Source organism: Arvicola amphibius, chromosome 6 (genome assembly GCF_903992535.2).
Source record: "Arvicola amphibius chromosome 6, mArvAmp1.2, whole genome shotgun sequence".
Lineage (NCBI taxonomy): Eukaryota > Metazoa > Chordata > Mammalia > Rodentia > Cricetidae > Arvicola > Arvicola amphibius.
Window position 1 is genome coordinate 33,643,285 of NC_052052.2, and position 21,381 is coordinate 33,664,665.

At 51.9% G+C, this 21,381-nt stretch overlaps 1 protein-coding gene across 1 annotated transcript; it reads right to left on the bottom strand.

Moving 5' to 3' along the window:
• Positions 1 to 173: 173 nt before the first annotated feature.
• Ptch2 (patched 2) lies at positions 174 to 21,032 on the bottom strand. Its single transcript, XM_042055297.1, is given in 28 exon segments — positions 174 to 931; positions 1,181 to 1,210; positions 1,213 to 1,278; positions 1,363 to 1,509; positions 4,046 to 4,183; positions 4,272 to 4,552; positions 4,686 to 4,806; positions 4,808 to 4,834; positions 4,836 to 4,868; positions 4,955 to 5,097; positions 5,891 to 6,203; positions 6,314 to 6,662; positions 6,758 to 6,876; positions 6,960 to 7,085; positions 7,411 to 7,503; positions 7,593 to 7,748; positions 7,842 to 7,973; positions 8,059 to 8,206; positions 8,332 to 8,453; positions 9,766 to 9,961; positions 10,505 to 10,523; positions 10,526 to 10,595; positions 10,707 to 10,776; positions 10,882 to 11,071; positions 19,663 to 19,699; positions 19,701 to 19,856; positions 20,288 to 20,452; positions 20,964 to 21,032. Coding segments are annotated over 28 exon segments (3,708 nt in total). The 3' UTR covers positions 174 to 739.
• Positions 21,033 to 21,381: the final 349 nt, after the last annotated feature.

Here is a 21,381-nt window from a genome sequence, read left to right on the forward strand (position 1 = left end):
TCGGCCTCCCGAGTGCTGGAATCAAGGATGTTCACCCCCACCACTCGGCTTTGAGGTCTTTCCCAGAACTAGACAAGACCAGGACTTCAGGCCCTGGATACTACACAAGGCCACCTCTGATAGCTAACTTCCATGAGTCATCTCAAAACCAAAAAGCACCAAGGTCATCTGAAATGAGGTGGTATAGAATATATTTTACTCTTTAAAAAATAAGACTTTCCGCGGCAATAGCTCTATGTACAAAAATAAACATCTTCATATAAATAACTTATATTGCCAGGAGGGGAAGAGGGTACAGAGGCCTCCTTAGGAGTCACCAAAGCAGTGAAGGGCTAGGACTGGGAGGATGTGCGAAGACCCTCAGGCTTGATCTGGCCTGATGGTGACAGTGTGGGGCAGAAGAGGACAGGGCTGCACTGCAGCCAGAATGCAGTCTTTCACTCCAACCTGGACCCAGACAGAGTTTCCCATGAGTTCTGTGTGCTAGGATGCTCTCAGCCAAGCAGCAGCCGTTCTCTTTGGGTTATCAGCTAAGTTTGGGGTGGCTGAGTCAGGGAAGGAGACGCAGAGAGCAGCTCTGGGCCTTCTAGGATCCACAGTGGATGTCATCCCCCATACACTGCTTCCCAGGGACGTCGTGTGGCCCCGTGGGGTCTCTGCCATTCAGATGACCTTTCAATCAGTGGCTAGACCCAGTCCCCTAGAATAGAGCTGTCAGCAGCTAGGGTGGCAGCGGGGACTACGTGGGCTCATCAGGGGCTGGGTGGACGTAGGCTCCAGGCAGTGGTGGTGGGTGGAGGGCCACAGTCATGGAGGTAGTCACTCTGGCAAAACTCTGGGGCAGGGTGGCAGGCATGCCCCACCTGAGCCCACCTCCTCGTGGAGCTGCAGGGCTTAGGACCTGTGGGCTCTCCTTGTAGATCTGTACCACCTGGAAGAGACCCCCAGGCCCAGTGAGTCCCTTCATGGAGATCACCACTACTGTCGACAGGCTGGGCTCTCCGTCAGAGCTCACAATACAAGATTGCCAGGCTGCGCAAACACCTCTGGTCTGGGCCCTAAAAGGGTAAGGCTGGTCCCACCGAAGGCTGAGGGCATTGGTAATGGGTCTGTCCCTTCCCTTGCCTTTACCATCCTATCCCTTAGGGCGAGCACAGCGCGGAGAGAGAGCTCTGGTCACCTGTGGTGGGGGGCCCAGGATGGAGAGCAGTTACCCGGCAGCAGCAGGAGTCCATGGAGCAGGCCCAGAGCCGTTAGCACTGCCAGCACCAGAAGAAGTACCATGGGGGTGGGGGGAAGGAGGAGGGTTGGTGGCCAGGCCCTGAGGTCAGGGTGGGTCGTCCCCTCTTCCTGAGCCCTCTTGTACCTTATGATGAAGCAAAGTTGGAAACCAGCGAGCATGAGCAGGCCCAGCAACGTGGAGACAGCCCCATCGGTCACAGGGGCAAATGTTTGCTCTAGAGCCTGAGCGGCGCGAAGGTTCCGGCTCCCCTGGGCGGTCAGGAAGCCCTAGGGAGAGAGTCCTGGGATTCCTCTCTGCTGACCACAGCCAGCTCAACCCAGTGTCCCCAGTGGCTGTTTATCTATTCCGGGGTGCACCCAGGAGAACTAACTTCGTGGGAATGGCCCGAAAGCATTGTTGAGTCCACTCTGGTAACGTTAGAGATGTGTCTGGCTGCACCGAGCCATGCCCAGAGAGGTGTCAATGGTGTTTGGTCAGTTTTGATGACGCCAGGCTGCTCATTCATCAAAGCACTGCTGCCTATGGCGCCGTTGTGCCACGATGGTGAGATTACGTCACTTGCGGAGTCCGAGGCACTTACTACCCCAGCCTTTCACAAAGAGTGTGCACGGGGCGAGCAAGATGGCTCGGTGGAAAAGGGTGCTTGCCGCCAAGGCTGGTGATTTGAATTTAATTCCCAGAGCTGACAAACTGGTCGGAGGGAACTAGCTACTGCAACTGTCCTCTGGACACGCCTCCCTCAAATTAAATATGTGTAATAATAAAACATGTGTGTCAACTCCTGGCCCACACCTGACTTAGGGTAATACTAGGGTAACTTTTTAAAAAGATTTTTTGTCTTTGTTTTATGTGTATGTTTGCCTGCACGTGTATATGTGTACCACATGTGTGCAGTGCCTGAAGAGGCCAGAAGAAAGGCTTTGGGTCCCCTGAGGCAAGGTACAGATGTTTTGTGAGTGGCTGTGGGTGCTAGGAACTCTATCTGGGCCCTCTGCAATAGCAGCTAGTATTTTTTTTTTACTGTGGAGCTGTCTCCCTAGTTCCTCAGGGTAACATTTAAAATTCTTTCTTTGTGCTGTTCTGCACACTGGCTCCTCCTCCCCCCATCAGTGCTGGGGAATATCCGATTAGGTGTGCATTCAACTATTGAAGTATAGCTATAATCCTTTCCTGTTTATTTGAGGCAGAGACTGATATAGCCTGGACTGGTTTCTGATTTGCTACATAGCCCAGGCTGGCCTCAAACTTGTTACATAGCTGTGGATGAACTCATCCTCCTGCCTCCACCATTCAAGGATGAGATTATAGGTGTGTGCCACTATGCCCTATTCATATATTGCTTTATTTTTTTAAATGTATACAGTGTGCTGTCTGTCTATTTTTCCTGCACACCAGAAGAGGGCACCAGGTCTCATTCATTACAGATGGTTGTGAACTCAGGAACTGTGGAAGAGCAGTTAATGCTCTTAGCCTCTGAGCCCTCTCTCCAGCCCCCTTATTTGCTGGTTTTAGACAAGGTCTTGCAGATCACTATGTAGACCAGGATGCCCTTAAAACTGTGGTGATCACCCTGTTTTTGACTCCTGAGTGCCTGGATTACAGACATGTACAATTACAGCAGGCTAATCTATTGTTCTCATAATTTATTATTATGGAGCTGTGGGGACAGGTGAGGAAAGCTATGTGTGAGGCTAACTGTGTTGGTGCTTCAGCTGGCCTGTGACTGTGACGCCCTGGGAGAGCCCTGGACCCTCTTTGGCTCTAACACATTTATTTCAGTAGAATCGTCCTTCATACCCACATTGCTATCTGTGCAATTTCTGCTCCCCCTTATAGCAAAACTACCTAAAGGAATTGTTGGTTCCTAGGAATGAGGACATGGCCTAATGGCAGAGCACCTGCCTGGTTTGTATGAGTCTGATCCAAAGTCTGAAAACACAAAAGTCAAAAGCAGGAGGATCAGGAGTTCAAGGTCATCCCCAGCCATGCTAGGAAGTAGGTCAGCCTAAATTACATAAGACTGCCTCAAGGAAAATAATGTTTTCTGTCTTCCCACCTTCCATTCTGTCTTTACACCATTCTAAACAGGCCTTTCTTTCTCTCTTACTACAGATGTGGCCCTTATTTGCTTACTTATTTACTGACTATCTAGACACACATCTTTAATCCCAGCACTTGGGAGGCAGAGGCAGGCAGATCTCTGTTGAGTTTGATACCAGTCTGGTCTATAGAGCTAGTTCCAGGACAGGCTCCAAAGCTACAGAGAAACCCTATCTCTAAAAAAAACAAAACAAGGGGCTGGAGAGATGGCTCAGCGGTTAAGAGCATTGCCTGCTCCTCCAAAGGTCCTGAGTTCAATTCCCAGCAACCACATGGTGGCTCACAACCATCTGTAATGAGGTCTGGTGCGCTCTTCTGGCCTTCAGGCATACATGCAGAGAGAATATTGTATACATAATAAATAAATAAATATTTTTTAAAAAACAACAAAACAAAACAAAACCAAAAAAAAAGATATAACAATTAAGGCTGGAGAGTTGGCTCCGTGGTTAAGAGCATTGGCTGCTCTTCCAGAGGACCCGGGTTCAGTTCCCACATGGCAGCTCACAGCTGTCTGTAACTCTAGTTCTAGGAGATCTGACACCTTCACACCATGCACACAAAATGAATTTAAGTAAATTATTCTAAAAAATAAAATAAAGGTGTGCCCATTTTAAACAGTTCCTAGCACACAGAAGGTGATCGCACCCTTTTTTGTTAAATACTGATCAGCTGACCTTTCCTCCCAGGGCCTAGGCTTACCAGAGCCACGTGAACGGTGAATTCAACACCAATGCCCACAGAGGCCACAAGGATCACCACAGGGATGGCACTCAGCTTGATGCCCAGGAATCCCATGATACCAAAGAGCTCCACAGTCATCATGGCCAGAACCAGCACCTGTGGAGGGCAGGGCTCACACAGGGTCTGCACAGGGCAGGGTGGGTGCTGCTGGGGGTCTCTCCCACTCCTCCCTGCAAACACTCACTATGAGGCCGGCTGTCCACGGATCAAGGAGCAGCAGAGCACAGGCTAGGAAGGTGCACAGCAGCAAGATGCAGATCGCCAGGAGGAAGCAGCGCCGCAGCCCCAGATACTGCTCCCAGAAGAGGAAGGGGGAGCCGCTGGGGTAGGCATGTACTCCTGCCTGGCCTGCCTCCGTGCATGCCGCCCGGGCCCCCTCGATGGCTTCTACGAAGTCTGCAGTCTTCTGGAGTCCGTGCAACAGGAAGGGGAATTGGGCAAACTCCAAGGGCTGGGCTGCTGGGACTGTGGAGGGAACAGAGAGACAGAGGGAGGGTGTCGGGATGAGTGGGACTGTGAGGTTGAGGGGAGGGTCAGGGCCGTGCGGCTTAGCACCAGGGTCTAGGCGAGCGCCCGCCCCCCCCCCCCCAGTACTCACTGCGAAGGTTCTCCCCAGTGGTATCGTACTTGTCGTGCAGCCATTCGGGAGGTGGGGGGTAGAAGTTGGCCTGAGAGGCTGCTAGGCCCAGGGGGTCACTGCTCACCCACACAGTTAGCCCCCATGTAGAAGAGTTCTGGTGGAATCATGTCCTTCCTGGTCCACCAGTTTCCTTGTGGTCAGCTGGGAAGGCAGAGAAGGCTTAAGGTCTGGGCCGTGCGGGTCTAGAGCCCACGGGTGCTCTCTGACTGGTCAAGCCCACTCCTCACCTGGTTGAAATCCAAAGGCTCCTGGGCGTTCCCCGTTTGGATGAGCAGTTTGTAGGCCAGGGCGCCATCCTCGGAGCCGTTGCGGTAAGAGTGGCGGGTAATGCGTCCAGAAGCCCAATCCTGGTCAAATGCAGCCTGGATACCTGCAGGTACACAGGATGGGCCACTGTAGGCAGAGACAGCTCATTTCCCAACTGCTCAGACCCAAATAATCACACAGAAATATTAATTACAACACGGTTCGACCAATGATTTAGGCATATTCCTAGTTAGCTCTTACATCTTGAATTAACCCATTTCTATTCATCTATGTATTGGCATGAGTTTGTGGTTTACTGGTAAGGATCTGGCATCTGTCTCCTTCGGCAACTATATGGCATCTCCTTGATTCTGCCTACTTTCTTTCTATATCTCTGTTCAGATTTCCCGCCTGGCCTTGCTCTGTGAAGCCATTGGCCAAAACAACTTTATTCATTAACCAATGGTAATAAAACATATTCCCGGCATACAGAGGGGAATCCCACATCATCTCCCCTCTTCTGTCTAATTTAAAAGAAAGGTTTTAACTTTAACATAGTAAAATTATATATAACAAAACAGGTATCAAGCAAGAATTACAGTTACAATATTTAGTCTATTTGTATCTGGCAAAATTAAAGAAAATATACTATCAGCTATTTTATCTTTGAGAGTCTAAAGTTTTATATTTAATTTATCTTTTATCATAACTAAGGAAAACTGTAATTATAACTATTTGTCTTCAACTCCATCAAAGACCCCAGAAGGATATAATATTAATATTACCTAAGTAAACAGGAAGTGCATTGTAAGCAACTTCCAAAGTTCTAAATTGGCAGACATCTTGCTGCCTAGAGAGTCACGATGGCTCTAGACTGTGGTCGGAAGCAGTCCCACACGTGGGTCTCTTGGCCTTACCTTGCAGCCAGCTGCGGTAGTAGTGCAGCCAGGTGCGGGGTGCCTGGGAGGTAGGTGGGGGCAGCACGGCCTTGAGGGAGCTGAAGCGCTGGTGCAGATCAAAGAGGGCACGTTGGGAGTGGGCGTAGTCAAAGCCACCCTGTGTCACCAGGGCCACCTCATACAGGGAGAAGTACCTGAGCTGGGCGCTCAGGAAGGCATGTTCCTTGGTGCCCCGAGGTACCACATCTGTCAGGGCCAGCCCATCTTGTACCAAGGTGGCTCCATAGAGGCTCAGGCCCAAAAGTGCCCCAAAGAACACCAGCACCAGGGCCTGTGGAAAACGGGAACTAAGCAGGAGGCCTAGGGTTGCCCTCCAGCCCGCTGCCCTCCTTGGGGCCAGACATGCTGAGTCCCTGTTCGTTCGGCCGCACCTGGACTAACCTTGGCTTGTGTCTGGAGCAGTAACGGAGCAAACTGATATCGGGCAAAATGGGCGAGAGTCCAGTGGGCACAGAGCAGGGGCCTGCAGGCTGCCTTTGGTCTTGCGCCCTCCTCCTGGCCTAGAAGGTCCCGTGTGGACCCTCCAGTGCTGTAGAGTTCAGAGCCCAGTGGGTCGGAAGGTGGGGAGATCAGGTGGGTTTGAGGAGGCAAAATGGTGACTACGTGCTGGCTGCTGGCTTCGCAGTGGGTGAAAGCTTGCACCGTGGCCGTCAGGTGGGCAACGCCCACAGGCACTGCTCTGTCCCCTAGCTCCTGGGGCAGGATCTGAATGACTTGAGCAGGACAGGGGCTGGAAGAGTCAGAGAGAAGCTGATGAGTCATGCTCTAGACGCGGGGGAGAGGACAGCTAGGATGAGGAAAAGGGCGGGCACCCAGGGACAGCACCTAGAAAAGCAGCAGAGAACATCTAGGCGCTGGCGGTGGCGGCGGCAGAGGTCGAGGCTGAGGATGGCCGGGAAGACGAGCATCACCGCTGCGAAGTTGCAGCCAACCACTATGGCTGCCTAGGAGACGGGATAAAGGCCGATGAAGCGTGCTCCGAGCTCCACGGCCACCGCATCCCACCTGCCCATTCATGAGGCCTCACCTGGAGGGAGAAAGCCCGCAGCGCAGGGATGGGAACCAGGACGGCCATGAAGAAAGCAACCATGTTGCTGATGGATGTCAGAGCGACACTCGTGCCCGTGCGCCTCAAACACTCACCCATACGCTCCTGCCAGGACAGAACAGGGCATACTCTCAGCCACAGAGGAGGGGAGGCTCAGAAACTTGGCAGGGAAGGAATTCAGATGCCACAGCAGTCAACGTTTGTCAGGTACTATGAACGGGCAAGTGCCCGCCTAAGGTCTTGAATTACATCACTGATCCTGCGCCAGCCCTCAGGAACCCAACGCGGCTACTGTTACTCCCATTTCTATGCGGGCAGATGGATGCACAGAAAGGTTAATGAGCCGATCGGACAAGATTACTCAAACCAAGAGGCTTTTAACCACTTTGATGAACTTCAGCTGGACCCAGGCTGATGGACAGGTTCTTACTGGGAGAGGGGTGTCTGGGGGAGCCTTTGTGAAGGCATGTGCCAGCAGGAATATGTCATCCACTCCGATGCCCAGAGCCAAAAAGGGCAGGACCTGTAGGGGCAGAGGGGGACAATCAGGCATGTGGAGGAACCATGTGGCTTGGGACGACCACTGAAGGCTGCCCCTGAGTCCTGGTCTACCTGAGTAGTAGCAGCATTGAAAGTGATGCCAAGCAGGGCACAAAGTCCAAGGCCTGAGGCCACTGCCAGGGCCACCAGCAACACCCCAGCAAGACCTACGGCCCCCTGGGACTGGGCACAGTCCCACCGTAGCATTGTTACACAGGCATAGGCCAGCTGTGGGGAGAGGGACACAATCTCAGACAGGGACTTCCAGGGTGGGAACTTGCTGGGTGGGGGTGAGGCAGGGCTGCTAGATGCCGGACCCACCATGAGCAGGTAGCCTCCCACCACGCGGGTGGCACTGACTTCAGAGAACTCGTGCAGTATATCGTCCAGGCTGGTGGAGGAGAAGGCGTGGATCTGCTGGGACGCGTTGGCAGGCAGAGCCTCCTGGGCTAGCTGGGGAGACCGGGTGGCCGTGAGGGGGCGGGAGGGAGGGAGGGGTGGCCTCAGCGAGCTCTCCTTTGGCTCCGCCCATACTGACCTGCACGAAGCGCCGCTGCCAGGTCTGCAGCACTGTGCTGGCCTGCTCCTCGCTCCAGCCGATGTCGTGCGTCTGGTAGTCGCCCCGGAAGTGCTCGTACAGCTGACGGGGACTCATCAGCAGGAAGGTGCTCTGCAAGGCTTCTGCCCTGGTTGGGGATACAGCGGGGGCCGGGTGTCAGAGATTGTGGGTCTGTGGGGCTTGTTCCAGAACTGCCTAGCATTACAATGTGGATGTCCAAGTACCCTCACCAAGTCCCAGGGGAGGCCCGACCTCAGCAGCTGTCCTTGGAGATCCCTGGCTGTGCCCCCCAGCAGCAGCTCCTCTTGCCAGTGCATGAACTTGTGGGAGAAGCCATGACAGCCCCCACTCAGCTCTTGAGCCACATTGGGAGCCTAGAGGGGAAGAGAAAGAGCTTTATAAATCTTTAGGATTTTAAAAAATTATATTTATTTATGTATGTGCACATGTGTGAACATGCAAGCATGTCACAGCATATATGTGGAAGCAGAGGTCAGAGGATAGCTTCTGAGATTGTGTCTCTCTCTCTTTCCATCATGTGGGTCCTGGGAATCAACTTGGGTCATCAGGCTTGGTGACGAGTGCCTTTACCTGCTGATCCATCTCAGCAGCCCTGAGTTTAATATACTGAGAGCTCTAAGTGGCCAGGGATAATGCCCAGTGGTGGAGCACCTGCCTAATTAGCATGCACAAGGCTCTGGATTCAATCACCATTACTATCACATATAAAAAAGGAGAGGTGAGCTGGGTGGTGGTGGCGCACACCTTTAATCCCAGCACTCGGGAGGCAGAGGCAGGCGGATCCCTGTGAGTTCGAGACCAGCCTGGTCTACAAGAGCTAGTTCCAGGACAGGCTCTAAAGTCGCAGAGAAACCCTGTCTCGAAAAACCAAAAAAAAAAAAAAAAAAAAAAAAAAAAAAAAAAAAAAAAAAAAAAAAAAAAAAAGGAGAGGTGAAAGTGTGATCCAGCCCAGCACGGTGATACACATCTGTACACAGCAATCAGGACGTGTGTGTGTGTGTGTGTGTGTGTGTGTGTGTGTGTGTGTGTGTACGCACACACGTGTTCTCCAGAGACCACAGGAGGAATCAAAGGCCTGGAAAATGGGTTGTTGGAGGGAAGAGGTGTAATTACAGAGGCCTCTGAGAGTAGCCCCACCACCAAAGATACAGGCACTTGGGAAATGAGCTATGATAGTTGTAGCTAGCTTTATCTTGCATCCTTTGTTGTCCAGGTTGGCCTTAAACTCACTATGTATCCAGCCTGACCTTAAGCCTCTTCTGTTTCTGCCTCTGGAGTGTGGAGGGCTACAGGCGTGAGCCATCATGCCCACTTTTTTTGTTGTTGTTGTTTTGTTTGGTTTTGGTTTTTTAAGACAGGGTTTCTCTATGTAACAGTCCTAGCTGGCTTCACTCTGTAGACCAGGCTGACCTTGAACTCAGAGATCCACCTGCTTCTACCTGCCAGGTGGTGGTGGCACACGCCTTTAATCCCAGCACTTGGGAGGCAGAGGCAGGTGGATCTCTGTGAGTTCGAGGCCAGCCTGGTCTACAAGAGCTAGTTCCAGGACAGGTTCCAAAGTTACAGCGAAACCCTGTCTACAAAAACAAACAAACCAAAAAGGCATGCACCACCACTGCCCGGCAAGAACAACACTTGTGTGTGTGTTTCCAGAAAACAACCCACCTGTCTGCTGTGATGGTTGGGGGCACTAGGCGGGCAGTGGGGGTCATCGGGGTCCAGACAAGGTCGCCCAACGTAGGCCTGGCCCACCTGTGCTTTTTCTAGCAGCTCTCTGAAGCCCTCCAGAGAGGCGAAGGGGCCAAGCTCCTCTAGCAGCCTCTGGGGATCCAGGTTGGTCCACTGAATATCAGGACGGCCCCTGGGGAAAGCAAGCCCATGGTTAATGAAGGTCAGAAATCAATGCCTGCCCGCAGACTTCTGCCATGGGCCCTGCTTCATTCTGCGGACCTTTTCCACAAGGAGAGTGTATAAGGTGTGGCTTGCCTCAGCTACCAGCCTGCTGCAGTGAGCTTTGGACACAAAAGGGGCTAAGACAGACCTTGGGATATATGTGCTTGATATGTGGACAGGTCAGAAAACCTCACTACTCCGCACTAAGATGGCCGACCCGCATCTGGGTCTAACAGGCTTTCTTTTCACTCCAAGCAACAATTCAGTTGACAGTCAGTTACCGTGAGCAGGAAAGTCTCTAGAGACCTTTGCCTGAGGTGTGTGTTCTGTCTAAAGCAGACAGGCCCTCCTTCCCTTCAGAGGCAAGGAGAGGCAGGTGGAGAGCCTTGGGCAGCCCCTGGCAAGGCTTTCACCATCCTTTTCACTCACGCCCCCACACCTCTCCTTTCTTCGGGGGGAGTCCCTGGCGGGAGATGAAACAGGCTCCAGGGGCGGCTGGGGCGGCACTCACGGCAAGTAGGCAGAGCCCCTTGGAGTTTGGCTCCCTCCCAGAAGCAGTCAAGCGGGGTGAGGATCACACATGGGAACAGCTTCTCGATCATCTGCCAAGGACACCCTGGGTCACTAGGATACCCTCTGCCATCCTCCCAACACCACCACCTCCAGTGGAGGCTCTGAGCCCTCCCCCAGTGCCTCACCCTGGGGGCTCTCACCCGCTCAATCATTCCATTTTCAATGAGTGGAACTCCTGACTTGTAGCAGATTTTGTTCAAATCCCAGGACCTGCAGAGGCCAGGACACAGGTGAGCAGTAGGCTAGGGACCCCTGTTCTAGAACTTCCGCAGCACGCGTCCGCGCCCAGTTACCCAGGGCTTCAGCCAGACTTACTTCCCATAAAGGGACACTTGTACTTTACTGGCTGTGAGGGCCGCCTGGAGGTGAAGTCCAAGCGCCTCGGCGGTGAGGACGTTTCCCCCCTCCTGGCGTGCAGTCTGAATCAGCATCTGAGAGGTGTAGGCAGCCTCCTCGCCCAGCTTCTCTCTGGTGTAATGCAGCTCCTGGCTCACCCGGCTGTCCACTGCCAGAGCAAAGAGAAAGGGCTGGGGGAAGGGCCCAGGTAGAGCCTGGTGGTCTAGAGTCCAAGCATGACCCACGCTGGCTGGGGCTCAATGCAAAGGCTTGAAGGTTTGCACAGGTGTCAGATAGGTGTCACTCCATGGTAGAGGGCCTACCCAGAAGGTACAGGGCCCTGGGCTCAATCTCAGCACCAGAAGGAAGATATCAGTGTGAGCTAGGGTAGAGGAACAACCAGGTAAGGCACCCTCAGTCCCACTCTGCTGGGCAGGACAAGGAGGGACCACAGGGGCCTGTGGGGCGGGTTTGCTCAAAATCTGGTCTAGAGGCTGCTTCTAGGCAGGAGCATGGGCAGTGATGGCTGTGCCTGGTAACGTTAGGTCCTGCAGCCCATGGGCAACAGGGAGTCAGTCTTCAGTGTCCTGCTTCCTGACACCGGGGCAAGGAGGGTTAGAGAGCCAGACTCCATCCCTGGGCCTCACTGAGAGCCACACCTGCGGCATCCCTCAAGTTCTGCATTATGCGAGCCACAGAGTTATCCACCCTGTCACCACCATGTCGTCCCCTCCCCACCCCGGAAGGGGCAGTTTGAGGGGACATGGTTTGCAGGAGGGTGAGGACCACAGCAGGGACACTGTGGACTTGGTCTGCTCTCAGACTCAGTTTACCTTCTACTTGCCTGGAGGCCTTTCTTGATAGCCAAGGTCACCCTCTGGAACCCACCTTCACCTGTTCCCTGCCTCCCCGACCCCATTCTATGGCTCTGGCTGGTCTAGAACTAGCCAGGATGTTCTCAAACTTGGGACAATTCTCTTACCTCTGATTCCCAAGTGCTGGGCTTGTAAGTGTGTGCCACCGTTCCCAACAGCCAATCTCTTTTTCAAGACCACAGGCTCTCCTCACTTGTGAGAGCCTCAAACTTCTGAGTAACGTCCCAACACAGATTTCCATGCAAGCACAATCCCCTGCCTTCCCTCACCAACAGTCCAGTCTTTCTCTTTAAAGATTTATTATATAGACAAAGTTCTGCCTGCATGTATGCCTTCAGGCCAGAAGAGGGCACCAGATCTCATTATAGACGGTTGTGAGCCATAACGTGATTGCTGAGTACTGAACCCAGGTCCCTGGAAGAGCAGCCAGTGTTTCTAACCCCTGAGCCGTCTCTCCAGCCCCCAGCGACACAGATTTTCTATCTAGGCCACTTACTCTTCTTCCCTGCCCACTACTGTCCCCGGTCTCTACTGCAGCACCGATTCCACCAGGCTTAGGTTAGCAGCTGCTACATGGAAGGAAGGCGGACAGGACAGACAAACACCCCTGTAAGTGAGGGTGGCAGAGACATGGGAGGAGGGAGAAAATGGGGGAGACTTGATAAGAAAGCAGGGGAAAGAAACACAACTTAAAATACACCAGCAGGACTAAAGAATCCTCAGGATAAAATGTCAGACAAAGACAAATGTCAGCTCACAAGGGTGACGGCAGATATCAGGGTAGAGAGAACACACTGTACACGGGAGGAGGCCATGGGTTCAGGGGCTAGAACAAGGCTCTCTTCAGGCCCTGCTGCTGATGCTCTGTGTCTTGGCAAATTATTATCCCTGAGCCTCAGTTCTCACCTTTATTTATTTATTTATTTATTTAAAAATATTAAAAAATAGGGGCTGGAGAGATGGCTCAGTGGTTAAGAGCATTGCCTGCTCTTCCAAAGGTCCTGAGTTCAATTCCCAGCAACCACATGGTGACTCACAACCATCTGTAATGAGACCTGGCACCCTCTTCTGGCCTTCAGGCATACACACAGACAGAATATTGTATACATAATAAATAAATAAATAAATAAATAAGGATCTCTGTGAGTTCGAGGCCAGCCTGGTCTACAAGAGCTAGTTCCAGGACAGGCTCTAAAAAAGCTGCAGAGAAACCCTGTCTCGAAAAACCAAAAAAAAAAAAAAAAAAAAAAAAAAGAATAAAATAAATAAATAAATATTTTTTAAGGAAGAAAAAAATATTAAAAATACCTTTTAGGTTTATTTATTTTATATATACACAAATTTTTATTTAATTTATATATGCAAATGTTTTGTCTGCATGCATGTATGTATATGCATCAGGTGCATGTCTGGGGACCCCAGAGCTCAGATCTTCTGGAACCAGAGTTACGGATTTTGAGCCACCATGTGGGTGCTAGGCATTGGACCTGGGTCTCTGGGAAGAGTAGCCAGCGCTCTTACCCACCAAGCCGTCTCTCAAGCCCAATTCACGCATCTTAGTGTGAGGCCGAGTGTGGCGGCTCTGACTCCAGCTTCAGAAGCAGAAGCAGGAGGACTGGTATTGGGTTCCATAGGTTTACAGCAGTCTGGCTACTCGGTGAGCCCGTCTCAAACACCAACCAACCAACCAACCAAACAAGCAGGCGGCTAGCGCCCCACCCTGGCAGTATTAGAACAAAGGCAGCGGAAAGACCCAGGAAACGGCCCAGAGGTGCAGATCTGGAGTTGCCAGGAGAGAAATGACAACACAGGAAAAGGAGAGGAAACCTGGGGAAGACATGACTGTGCACAGCTGGGAAAAGCGGGAGAGCATCTGCTAAGCTGGTTCTCTAGAAGAGGGGTACACCTGGCTAATCAGCGCACGCCCCACCTTCACAGGAACAGCATGTGCCGGGCAAGAGCTCTGTCCTACATCCTCTTAGCCCATGACTTTTTTTTTCTCTTTGAGAGAAGGGCTCATGTAGCTGAGGCTGGCCCTGAACTTGCTATGTAGGTGAGGGTGATGTGGAACTAATAATCTTCCTGCCTCCCTCCGAGACAAACATGCCTGCTTCTAGGCAGTGCTGGGGATGGACCAGGGCTTTGCGGGAACTAGAAGTCACTCTCTCCGCCTCATCTCTGGACTCTCCACTCCTTTTGTTTTTGCAGCGGGGCCTCATGTAGTCCAAGCTGGCTTCAAATTCTCTATGTAGCTGCGGCTGATACTTAAATAGCTGAGGGAGGTAGGATTGAGTTGATTAAGTAGTGAATGTAAGGCCAGCTTGAAGTACTGTAGGAGATCCTGTTTGAACAACAACAGCAATGAATTGCTATCTACTAAGTTAACAAAAATTTAAAACTGACAGCATTGCTGGACTATAGAGGTCCACCACGGAGTGGAATCTGGTACATTGTTTCAGAATGCTCCCAAGCAGTAGTCCAAAATTTTGCATTTAAGGACGTAAGAGCTATTGTAGGGTTCACGTCTTGTGATCAAAACAGGAATCAGCAGGTTCTGAGCAGAGCCTTGGATGAATGACCTGATGTTTTCATCATCTGACAAGCCAGTAAGAGCCGGCCACTGGAATTAGAAAAGGGGTTCAGGAACCAGTGCTGTGCACTAATACAGGTTTGGGGTTTCGATACTGTTAAGAGAGAGCCAGTGGGCTAGCGAGTTAGCTTAGCAGTTAAGAGCACAGGCTGGTCTTTCAGAGGAGCCGGGTTCAATTCCTGGTACCTACATGGCATACATGTAGCTGCCTGTCACTCCAGCTCCAGGGGATCTGATAGCTTCTGGAACTCTGCAGGCACTTGGCAAACACGTGGTGCACAGGCATGCACGCAGGCAAACACCATGCACATAAATACTTGAGAGAGCAAGCCAGGGAAGAACCATAGCAAGGCCTAAGGAGAAGAGACTGAATCAGACAGACGGGGATGGGGGGGTGGAGGATGGGTGGAGGGGAGGGGGCGGCGCAGAGTGTGTACAGGCAGGGCTCGCAGAAGAGCCCAAGCCTCTGCAAGACTCTGAGAGGAAGAAGCAAGGACAGGGAGGCCCCAAGCAGGCACAGGGGCTGACTTGGCCGGAGTTCTGTGTACTCCAGGGGCGATGGGAAGGCAGATTTGAATGAAGGAGAGGTTGATTTATTTCCTTAGCCTCTTTGCTAGCCAACTGATTTCACTAGCCATTCTCAGAAAGGACGCTGATTAAGACTCCGCCTGGGTTCCTCCCTAGCGCCACAGGGCAAAAAACACATTTTCCAACATTCCAATCACAGAAGCACACTGCATTTTGCTAACTGAAGGATTCACCAGTAACATACTCTTGCTAAGTAGAACAGACAGGAAACTGGCTAGGAGGTTTTTCAAAATTTTTCATTTTATTCTATCTATCTATCATCTATCTATCTATCTATCTATCCATCCATCCCTCTATCTATCTATCTATCTATCCATCCCTCTATCTATCTATCATCTATCTATCTATCTATCTATCTATCTATCTATCTATCTATCCATCCATCCATCTATCCATCCTCCATCTACCTACCTTCCCACCTATCAATTTATGCACTAGTATGAACACTGGCTATCTATGCTAGGTAAGCATGTTACCACTATAGCCTCAGTCCTTTTTAAAAAAAGTACTTTTAATGATGAGTGCGTATGTATGCCTGTGAATGTGTGCCAGTGTGTGTCTGTCTGTGCGCATGTGCCTGCGCATGCGTGTGTGCAGGCTAGAGGTTAATATGTTGTGTTCCCCTCTGTCACTCTGTTTTTTGAGACAGGTGCTCTCACTGAACGTGGGCCTCACCATTTCCGCTGTGGCCCAGGGCCTAGGGTCCCCTTGTGTCTGCTCTGCCCACCCCAGTGCTGGAGTTACAGATGTGTGCCCATGGCCTTCACACAGGTGTTAGGTCACGTGCCTGTGTGGCAAGCAAGCACTTTGCCGGCCGAACCTACCTGCCCGGTCCTAATACTTTGAGACACCATTTCAATAACCTGCTAAGACTGGTCTTGAAATTCACTCTAGCCCAGGAAGTCCTCCAACTATCTCAGTCTACCAAGTAACTGAGACGATCGACCTGTCGACCTGTGCAAACAGGCCCAGCCTTCATCACTTTAAAAGAGACACAGGGCTGAGTGTGGTGATGCACGTCTTTAATCTCAGCACTTAGGAAGGCACAAGGCAGGAGAATCAAGGTTATCCCTCAGCATGAAGAAGTTCCGTGGTCAGTCTGGCCTACAGGAGACAGGGTCTGCCTTTGTATCTCTGGCTGGCCTGGAGCTCTCAACACACTCCTGCCTCTGCTTCTAGGCATAAGCCATCATGTCCAGATATGACTTCAGCTTCCTTGTCTTTTCCTCCTCTTCCTCCATTATCATCCTCACCATTTGGCCCAGACTGGCCTTGAACTCGCTATGTAGCTGAGGGGAGTCTGAACTACTGATCCTCCCTGCTTCCATCTCCCCAGTGCCACCATGTCCAGGAGCAACAGCGTCTTGGGATAAGCCTGAGGACAAGTCTCATATGCTGAAGACAGAGAGGAAAGAAAGAAGCTGGGTCCTGGCTGCTGTCCTTCGTCTGCCCAAGACTAATCACACCAGAATTCTCTATTGCAAAATCTCCTGTTACAAGAACAAAAACCTCAGCCTTCTTCCTTCCTGTGCTATGGACCCCTTCCCTCTCTTTCATGTGGCTACAAGGACTCCTAATGATATAATTAGTAGTGCCTCTGGCAGAAGATTGAAAAGGGTCTAACTGTGGCACCATCACAGGGTGGGAGGATGGGTAATTGCGAGAGACATTAAAAGAGGAACCAATAAATGAGAACTGGGACCAGCTCCTAGGGATTTAGCTTTGAGCTGCCACTTGACGCCACCGACAGGTGGGTGATCGCGCCCTGCCTTCAACATCAAAGGGCTGACTGCTCCTTATCTTCAAGTCAGGCTACCCGCGATCAATCTGTCGTTTACAGAACTATCTGTGTGTGCATGCATGCAGGTGTGCAATGCCTGTGGTCCAAACAAAGAAGGGCAAACGAGGATCTGGGGCGAGGGGCCTGTTTCCTTGAAGCCGGGCTTTGTGTTTTCTTGGGTAGGGCCTGAAGCCAACAAATCCCAGAGACCCTCCGTTCCCCCCCACGCTGGGGATTACGTGTGTGAGTGTGTTTGTGTGTGTGTGTGTGTGTGTGAGAGAGAGAGAGAGAGAGAGAGAGAGAGAGAGAGAGAGAGAGAGAGGGAGAGAGACTCAGCTACATGGGTGCTGGGATCTGAGCTCTGGCCCTTGAGATTGCACAGCGAACACTCCTAACTACCCAGGCATCTTTCCAGCCCCTCCACCTCATTTTCTGAGACAAAGTTTGTGCCTGAGCCTGGAGCTCGTGGTTTCAGTGAGACTAGCTGGCAGTCCCAGAATCTGCCTGTCCCACTCCCCCAGTGCCAGGGCTACACTGCCACATCTGGCTTTTATGTGGATGCTGGGGATCAAACTCAGGTTCTCACGCTTGTACAGGAAGTGCTTTCCTCACTGAGCCATCCTCCAAGCCCCCCCCCAAAAAATTCAGGAAAAGCAAAGGAAAACAGGTCACATTTTACAGCCAAGAAGGGCCTTGACCTCTGAAATTCTGCTGACTGAGGTCCTGCTCCTTCTACTTCCTATCCTAGCAAAACTAGAAACAAAAAAAATCTCTTAGGCTCTCAGTTTGATCTGCTCCTCATTGGGAAGGGTGTTAAATGAGGAGACTTAACTACAGAGCTACAGAGAAATGATCATGTCATGGTCACTGCTTTTAGACAGCAATCCTACTGATCTCAACACAAAGGAGTCTACGGCAAGAGGATCCCAAGGATGACACGGGGAGGCCATATCCCAAAAGGTCTAGGAATCAACTACCCCCTCTTACAATTCCTTCCTCCCAACAGCAGACACTGGGCAGAGTCCCTCCTTTGATGGAAGGCAGGAGGGGGATGAGCAAATGTGGATGTCGAAGCAGTGTTTAATTGGGGAAGATCTTGGGAATGCAGAAAGAGGAAGGGAAGGGCGGGGGGGGGGGAGCGAGCGTGTGAGACTCACTTTATTGTGGCAGGATATTCAAAAGTCATTTGGGACCACCCAAGCAGCCGTGGTTTGTGTGGGCGCATGCATACATGCGTGTATGCACATGTGTGTGTCCTGATGCTGGGGGCAGGCTGGCAGGCAGGGAGAAACATCTGCTGTGGACCCTAGGGCTGTCTCGAGCGTGTGAGCACCTAAGAGACTGCAGAGGGCTGGGGGAGGGTGGAAATTGGGGTGTGGGAGCCCAAGATGCAGGAAGGCGCCAGGAACATCTGCTCCGTATCCTAGGACTTGCCAGGATTTGAAATAACTCAAGGGTGCGAGACGGCGACCTGGGACCTGCCCTGAGTGTGGGCCAGGGCTGGGGAGGTCTGGGGATGGCTGCAAATGCAGATTCCCCAGGAAGGACAGAGGAGCCTGTGACTTTGTCAGACAGCTGCCAGATGAAACCAGGCGTCAGGGAAGAATAGAGCCATACTGAAATTATCAATTGCTTAATGCTCCCATTAGGAAGTGCGGATTTGATCTCATTTGGCCCTGACTATCTGACTGTTGTTTCAGAGTGCAGTCTAGGTTACTTCTCCACTCCAGGGCTGCAGGGCCCCGGGTGCGTGACATTTCTACCCAGAAGTCCAGTCAGATGGTATGATCAAGGGTTCCTATCCTTCCACACCTAACTTTTTTTTTTTTCTCTGGCTTTGCCCCCTTCCCAGTGTCAGGGATCAAACCTAGCTAGGGTCTTGGGCATTCTAGACAAACAGTCTGCCATCAGCTACATCCCCAGCGATCTCCCTTCTGGCTGTCCTTTTGTCTCTGTCTCTCTGAGACAGGCTATTGTTGAATTCTAAGACTGAAGCAATTCTCTTGCCTCGACCCCTTGAGTAGCTAGAACCACAGTCCTAGCTTCCAGTTTCCTGGTCCCTCCCTGCCTTCTCTTATACAACATGACTGCCCTCTGCTTTGTTTTGTGTGGAACTTATCCCAGCACACATTTTACTTTCCTTGGCTACCGAGAAATGAGCCTTGTTTGTTTGCTAAACTTGATGTACAATTAAAAAAAAAAAGGGCGCACCGGGTGAACAGTTGGCACACCATTACCCTGTAAGGGCAGCATCTCAGGAGGCAGAGGAGGTAGATCTCTGAGTTCGAGGCCAGCCTGGTCCTATAGAATAAGTTCCGGAGACGGCCAAAGGGCCATACAGAGAAACCCTGTCTCAAACGAAAAAGAAACAAAACCAACCTAGCTATAAAGGTTAAATACTCATCATATGATCAAAGAGAAATATTCTATAAGCGTAGGTCATAGGAGGCTACCATCTAGAGGTGTCCAATTCTGGGTAAGAGTGGCAGAGGGGGGCCGGGCGGGCGGTGGCGCACAGCCTTTAAATCCCAGCACTCGGAGGCAGAAGGCAGGCGGATCTCTGTGAGTTCGAGACCACCTGGTCTACAAGAGCTAGTTCCAGGACAGGCTCCAAAGCTACAGAGAAAACCCTGTCTCGAAAAACCAAAAAAAAAAAAAAAAAAAGAGTGGCAGAGGGGGAGACTGAGGGTACCCTTGTGGTGCAGTCTTGCCTAGCATGCACAATACCCTGGGCTCCATTCACTGCACTGAGGGGAGACTGGGGGAGAGGCAGGCATTCCTCCAACATGCCCAGATACCCATACTTGGGAAACTCCCCTCCAGATCCTTGACCAGATCTGCTGGGGGCTCAGTGACCCCAGTTCCTCATCCTGACCCTTCGCTTTGGGCTCCACCTAGCAAGCAGCTATGGCTGTGTCGCAACTCACCTTCTACCCAGAGCTTGTTCCAGTCTGTCTCAATTACGAGCCACTCGGAGACCCAGTGCCAGAGCCCCAAAGGCCACCAGTCCCAGGAAGAGCACTTTACCACAGTGTCTCTGGATCCTGCACCCCAGGGAGAAGAGGAGGCCTTGGAAGTAAGCACGGAGCAGAGAGGAGGCCTGCAGGCTCCCAGCTAGGATCTGGGATGGGAAGAGAAGGGTCAGCCAGGTGTCAGCTTAACAATACAGAACCCTTCCCTTGTCTCTCTCTGTCAAGTCCTAGTTTCCTGACTTCTGGATGCAGGGCAGGAAGCAGCTACAGATAGAGACTTCAAATTGAAGACTTAACTCTTTTCCTCTCTGCCTTCTCCACAAGCACACCTGAGAATGCCCCCCCCCCTTTTTTTAAGCGTTGTGAGCCATAAACACCACTAGCTGTCAGTTGGCACAGAGGCAAACCCACAGACGTACTGTTTTCACTGTCTGGATGACAGGAAATAAACGACACATCGCTTGCTAGTTCTCACTTGGTCTTCACAGATCCAGTAACACTTGACCAGAAACCATCACACATCCCGCAGACGGTCAAGTGACACAACCCTGCTCTTCTTTCTAGCTTCTCTTCTACTCACCTGAGGAGCATCGGACCGATCTGGAGGTGTGTAGCTTGGAGGCAGCTCTCCAAGAGACAGCGAACCGAACCATGCTGGTGAGGATGGGGGGGCGCGAGCGCCCCCAACCTCGTTATCTGAGCGCGTCCATAGGCTAGCTCGGCCCCTTGTGGCCGTCCCGCTTCTCTAGGGGCCGCGAACGTGCGATCGTGGGGGAGACGCGGGTGCAGATGCACAGGAGCACCCGGACCTGCGGTGCGGGGTGGCTCAGGTCCGCGGCGCTAAGTCCCGCTGGATCTGTGGACCGTGCTCCAAAGTGGGCTCCGCGTGTGGGTGGACCGGCTGGCTGAGAAGCACCTCACAGCTCAAGGTGCGACTGCGGATCTCTCGGGAAGCAGCGGGGAGCCTCAGAAAAAGGAGCGGGCTGGGGGTGACGCCCTCCCATTGGCTGAGTGGCCGCAAAATTAACCCGCAGCCCGGCTGCCGGATCCGTTGCTCTAGTAACGGCGCCGGCAGGGGGCGGGGCAGGAGACCACCCAGGCATGGCCACGCCCTTGCCATCGCCTCTCAGCTCGCCTCCCCGCCCGCGGGGCCCAGTGGGGAGGAGAAGGGAGGGCGGATCCTGGAGGCGCTAGTCTCTGCCCAAGTGTAAGTCAGGATGTTGAGAAAGGGAGTCTGCTGGTCCCTTTAGGGCCACCCTTTCTTCCTGACCCAGTGCAACCCCAAGGAGCTTCCTTTCCACTCTCTCAGAGTAGGCCAGAGTCATCGTTCTAAAATGCTTATCTCATGATTGATCCAAAGCCCAGGAACCTGCACCATCCAAACTATAGCTAACAGCTTTTTCTCCCCAGAGTGCCTCACACCCTTCAGTTGCCTTCCAGTCCCTAATTGCCCTCAGTATTTCCTAAACTAAACTCGCCATTTGTTCACAGAGTCGTGCCTTTGTACATGTTGGGGGCCCCTTTGTCAAACCTGAACTTGAATCAATCAGTCCAGACTTTTGGAAGATTTCCTTGACTCCCTTTTGCTCTGCTGGATAATTGGTTTTTTCCTTTGTGGTTTCTTATCACCATTTCAGTTTTTGTGTAACTGTATTTTTAAAAAAGTTTATTTGA